The 4,906-nt window shown below is 43.0% G+C and overlaps 1 protein-coding gene across 1 annotated transcript; it reads right to left on the reverse strand.

The window, feature by feature from the left end:
• Positions 1-1,418: 1,418 nt before the first annotated feature.
• LOC114083850 (major urinary protein 20-like) lies at positions 1,419-4,589 on the reverse strand. The gene is made up of 6 exons (XM_027925122.3): positions 4,494-4,589; positions 3,886-4,022; positions 2,841-2,914; positions 2,058-2,168; positions 1,626-1,727; positions 1,419-1,456 (listed from the first exon to the last, which is right to left on the reverse strand). The coding sequence occupies exons 1-6, from the start codon at positions 4,587-4,589 to the stop codon at positions 1,419-1,421; spliced, it is 558 nt and encodes a 185-aa protein (XP_027780923.3).
• Between the last annotated feature and the right edge of the window lie 317 nt (positions 4,590-4,906).

The following is a 4,906-nucleotide window of genomic DNA, read 5'->3' on the forward strand; positions in this document are numbered from 1 at the left end:
TTAACTTTTGAGCCTATGATGATGGAGCCTTTATTTTTGCACAAGGCATGCCCAAACCACATTGAGCTGGTGTCAGTCACACCACAGCCACTCTCTCAGTGTCACTTTGAAAAAGAGAATTCTAGGATAGAGAAATGATGAAGCAAGTCTTATATTCTTGCAAATGCATAATGATCTTATGAGGTCACTAAAAATATGCAGATAAAAGGGCAAGCAGCCTTCAGGGGATTTGGGATGATGGTCCGAGGATTACTGCAGGAGAAGGGAGAATCCTGAAACTCAGAGACACTGGAGGAGGAAACTGGTGCTGCGACCAGGAGGTCCTCTCATCCTCCCACTTTAGCCTCCCATTCTCCCAGAACAAGGACAAGTCACAGGACTCCAGGGCTGATCATTTATTGAGGGGATAGAGAAAGACCTTCTTCATGTAGAGTTGACCTGGGTGTGGCAAAGAGAGAAATTTAGAGAAAGCCTTTGATTCTTGGTGATTGGATGAATCTTCCTCAGCAATCTGGGAAGATCCTCGAGATCCAGGATGACACATTCTTATGTGACAGTGATGGAAATCAGGTGACAGAACAGGTCATAAGATGGCGTAGCAATGAGGAAGGAGATAGATGATGCTGGAGCCCAGGTGGGGAAACTTTCTCTCTGCCCTGGAGAGAACACAGAAACTCATCACTCATTCCTGGGATTGAACTGAGGACAAAGGGAAATTCTTATATTTTTAAACCCGGGTCTGTTCTTCAGGTTGGAGGACAATGGAAAGATGAGTCAGTTCCATTCTGGAGTGAGAAGTCAAGGATGTGCAGAGTCAGAGAAGATATTCTGATCCTAACTGGAAGGTGAGATGGCTTCCTGGGCTTGGAAGATGGACCACAAACATAGATTCATATGTATATGGGTTTCCTACTCACACCCTATTATTGTTATTCCATTTCAACCTTCGAGTCCTGATAACCTTAAGCTCATCATCAGTAACTGAGCCTTTTTCTCCTCATCCCCTGCTCGCAGCACTCTGTAAGGAGCACGTCACTGCTTCCTCTTTTGGTTGCTTAGGCCATTTGTGCAAAAGTTCATGGTAAGACTAGGTCCTGACCCAAGGTCATGCAACTGAAAACTGTGTACAATTTGGTCATGTGTACCTCCCTCTGCAACAAAGATAGTTGGAAGGGGAAAAAAGTAAATTGGGTAGGAGAGCTTCTCATTGCCTGCCATCTGTGTGACATTGCCACAGCACATTGCCCAGGGCAGAGCACCAGATGTGTAATGCCAGTGGGCTTATAGAGAGTACAGAAAGCCCTCGATGTTGTTTTCCTTCATGCAATCGTTGGGCACAAGTCCCTAATGGTTTATGAAGGCACTGTTCCCTGGTCCACCCCCTCTGCATGAGGGTCAGAGATCACCTACCTGGAGACTCAGGACTGTGTTCCACCTCGGGCCTGGATACAGCGGTCTGCAGAGGCACAACAGAAGACATTCAGAGAGACCATCCCTATTTTTTTCCCTAAGAGAAATTGGATGCTTCTCCATGTTGGCACAAAGGAGGCTGATTATCTTCCCTTGGATTTTCCTTTTCTGTGGACATGAAGTTCAGGAGGAGAAAGCCAGCTAGCTAAACTTACCAACAGTGGTCAGGTCCAATATGTTTTCCTTAACAATTCCATATTTTTCAGAAACATTCACAAATTTCTGCTTGAGTTCTGAGCTCACATCTGGTGCTCGACCTGTGAGAGTAGTGACATTACTGCTGTGACTTATGTCTTGAGGATAGAGGAGAATGAGAGGACAGGGCTCCAGGAGAACAGGAAAATGGATGGTGACAATTGTATGTCAGGACCTGTTATGAATCTGACATCAATAAGACATCTTTCTGGCACAATGAGAGATCTCATGATCTTCCCCTCAGTGAGCCTGAGGGAATCCCAAAGGTATACATCTGTCTTCAGTGGGGAAGATAGGGTCCAGGATAACCTCGGTGAGATCATTTTGTGTCTAGGCTTCTTTCGTTCCCTTTCCTCCCACCCAAGAATAGTGTCCGCATGAAAATACTCTACCATAGAGCTCCATAAGTTGGAATGTATTCCCATTATTTTTATTTATGAGGTGAAAAATAATGTAGTCATCATAGTCCGTTTCGAGTACTTTAAATGTATTATGTCCATCATCTGTGAAGGAAACAGAATACAGCTCAGAACTTCTTTGGTTTGTGGGAAGCAATGAAAACTTTTCACCTATTCTTTCCCATGAAAAAACACAATGCATCTTCTAGAAGACACAGTGAAGATGGCTAATGCCTTCCTTTTGTAACTCCCCCGGCCTCATGAAGGACTTCTAAAAAGGACACTGGTAAATAGACCATGAGTGTAGAACATTCAGTCTCAGCAGCAACTCACCCTCTATCGTCCTGAGACCTGTCCACCTCCCTCACCATCTCTGTCAATAATGCTCTCTGTCTTCCCAATAAGCCCTCTGGAATTACATATCTGGTGCTACATCCTGGGAAATATGTGTGGCAATGGCCCCCAGGCATCATCACACAGATGGCAGAAAACGAGCAGTTATCCTACCCAGTTTACCTTTCCCCTCCTGCCAATTACCTTTATTGCAGAAGGAGCTACGTCTGACCAGACTGCATTCTTTCTTTGATGGTATTATAGGAATTGGCTTTTGCACATACGTTTTTCCTATATACAGGACTTTGGCTATTAGATGGCCCCTATTATATTACTTTAATAAGAATTAATGAGTCATTGATAAATATCCTGATGATATTGGAGTTCAGTGAATTCCTTGCAGTTGGAAATATAATTTAGAAAGAACATTTGTGGTCTACTTACATTCAACAGAATATACACCATCCTCTTCTGTTTTGTCACAAACAAACGCAATTTCAGCACATACTCCATTTATACTGTAAAAAAGAACAAGTTGATGCCCAGGACATATTGTTGAGGCTGGCTTCCTCATCCTCTATTCTACCTATAACCTGGGTTTCTGATTCCACCTAACTTTTGAATATTTTTTGTACAATTAACAAACAGATTTTCTTCATAATTGTTTCATTTACTTTGATACTTGGGAAATGACTTAAAAAGTGCTTGAACTGCTTGTCACCATTGTTACTACTAATTACCATACTTACTACTAATATACCACAACCACTCGTTAAGATCATTAGCTAAGTATGCACTAATGGTGCCTCTCAGCTGAGTTCTTTATGAACATCACCTGACTCAGCCCTCACAAGAAATCAAGAGGGAGAATCTTTATCACCAGCTTTTGTCCATGGAAAATGAAGGTGGGAAGGGATGAAATTTTTTTTTAATGGTACTAGGGATTAACCAAGGGGTGCTTAACCATTGAGATACATCCCCAGCCATTTTTAATATTTTATTTAGTGACAGGGTCTCACTAAGTTTTAAAGCTAGCTTTGAATCCATGATCCTCCTGCCTCAGCCTCTGAGCCACTGGGATTAAAGTTGTGCACCACCACACCTGGTCAGGGATGGGTTTTCTTGGTCAACAGGTGGTAAAAATCAAATTCAGTCTGTTGATTCTAAATCCCATGCTCTTGAACTATTCCATATTGTCATGCTAACCTTGATTCTGATACCCCTCTGCCCTCTGCATCCCCCACTTCTAATCAACTTACTCCTGTAACCAACTCTTTATCCATGAATCTTGAAAAGTCCCAGGTCCATCAAGTCCTGGGTCAGTTCAACTGAGGGACTGTGATTTTGGATGCAGGCTAAGTATGTATGTGCACATGTCTGTGTGCATGAGTTGTGTGTGTGTGTGTGTGTGTGTGTGTGTGTGTGTTTAGGTTTAAGATAATACCTACTCTTTCATTTTCCCTTTCCCAAGTAAAAAAGCCATACTTACATTATATGGAATTTAAAGCCTAAGGAAGATTTATTCAAGGCATGGATATATTCCACAAAAACCCTCATGCTACCGTTTTCTTCTATCTTTTCCTTTTGATCAGAGGCCAGGAGAATGGAATACCACTCCCCTGAATACTGCAATAAATAAAAAAAATGGTTAAGTGAGAAAAGGGGAGAGGGAATGCCACACAGACACTCTTCCCCTTGAACTCTTGGTCTATGGGGCAGGACTCAGGATGAGAAGAGGGAATTAGAACTCAGATCATTTGACAGGACACCTAGGACATTTCCACTGTCTCTTCAGTGAAAATTGAAGTCCCAGGCACTGTTGCATTTTTTTTTTTTTTAGAGAGAGAGAGAGAGAGAGAGAGAATTTTAATATTTATTTTTCAGTTTTTGGTGGACACAACATCTTTGTTTGTATGTGGTGCTGAGGATCGAACCTGGGCCACATGCATGCCAGGTGAGCGCGCTACCGCTTGAGCCACATCCCCAGCCCTTCTGTTGCATTTTAATATGGCACAATTGCTCTTAGTTCAGGTCTGAACCCACTCCTTTAACATGCCACCCTTCAACATCAAAAGTTGTAATGCTCCACAGTTTTACCTTGGACGGATCAAAGTCGCTTGTCACAGCATCATGGGTTCCTTCTTTGTGAGCCCAGATCAGGGTCAGTCCCAGACTCAGCAGCAGGAGCTTCATCTTGGTACGGAATAAAACTGTCTCCTCACAGTCCCCAGGAGTGAGCATGGCCCCACTGTAGCTCCACTGCAGCTCTTCTACCTTTTTATCTAAACGCCTTGTTTTTTTTTTTTTTTTCCTCTGTCCAGGTGCCTCCACCTTTCCTCCTTCCTGTCCTTGGAATGGTCTTTCATTCCCTGGGGTGAAGCCAAGGATTGTTCCTGCCCTTTTGAAACTTGGCAGTCCCCCCTCTTTTAAATTTACTTAGTGACCTTACATTTCTCAAAACACAGTCCCACGAAGAGTCATGGATGCTCTACAGAGCTTCCAGTTGGAAC

This window comes from Marmota flaviventris, chromosome 13, assembly GCF_047511675.1.
Source record: "Marmota flaviventris isolate mMarFla1 chromosome 13, mMarFla1.hap1, whole genome shotgun sequence".
NCBI classification, from domain to species: domain Eukaryota; kingdom Metazoa; phylum Chordata; class Mammalia; order Rodentia; family Sciuridae; genus Marmota; species Marmota flaviventris.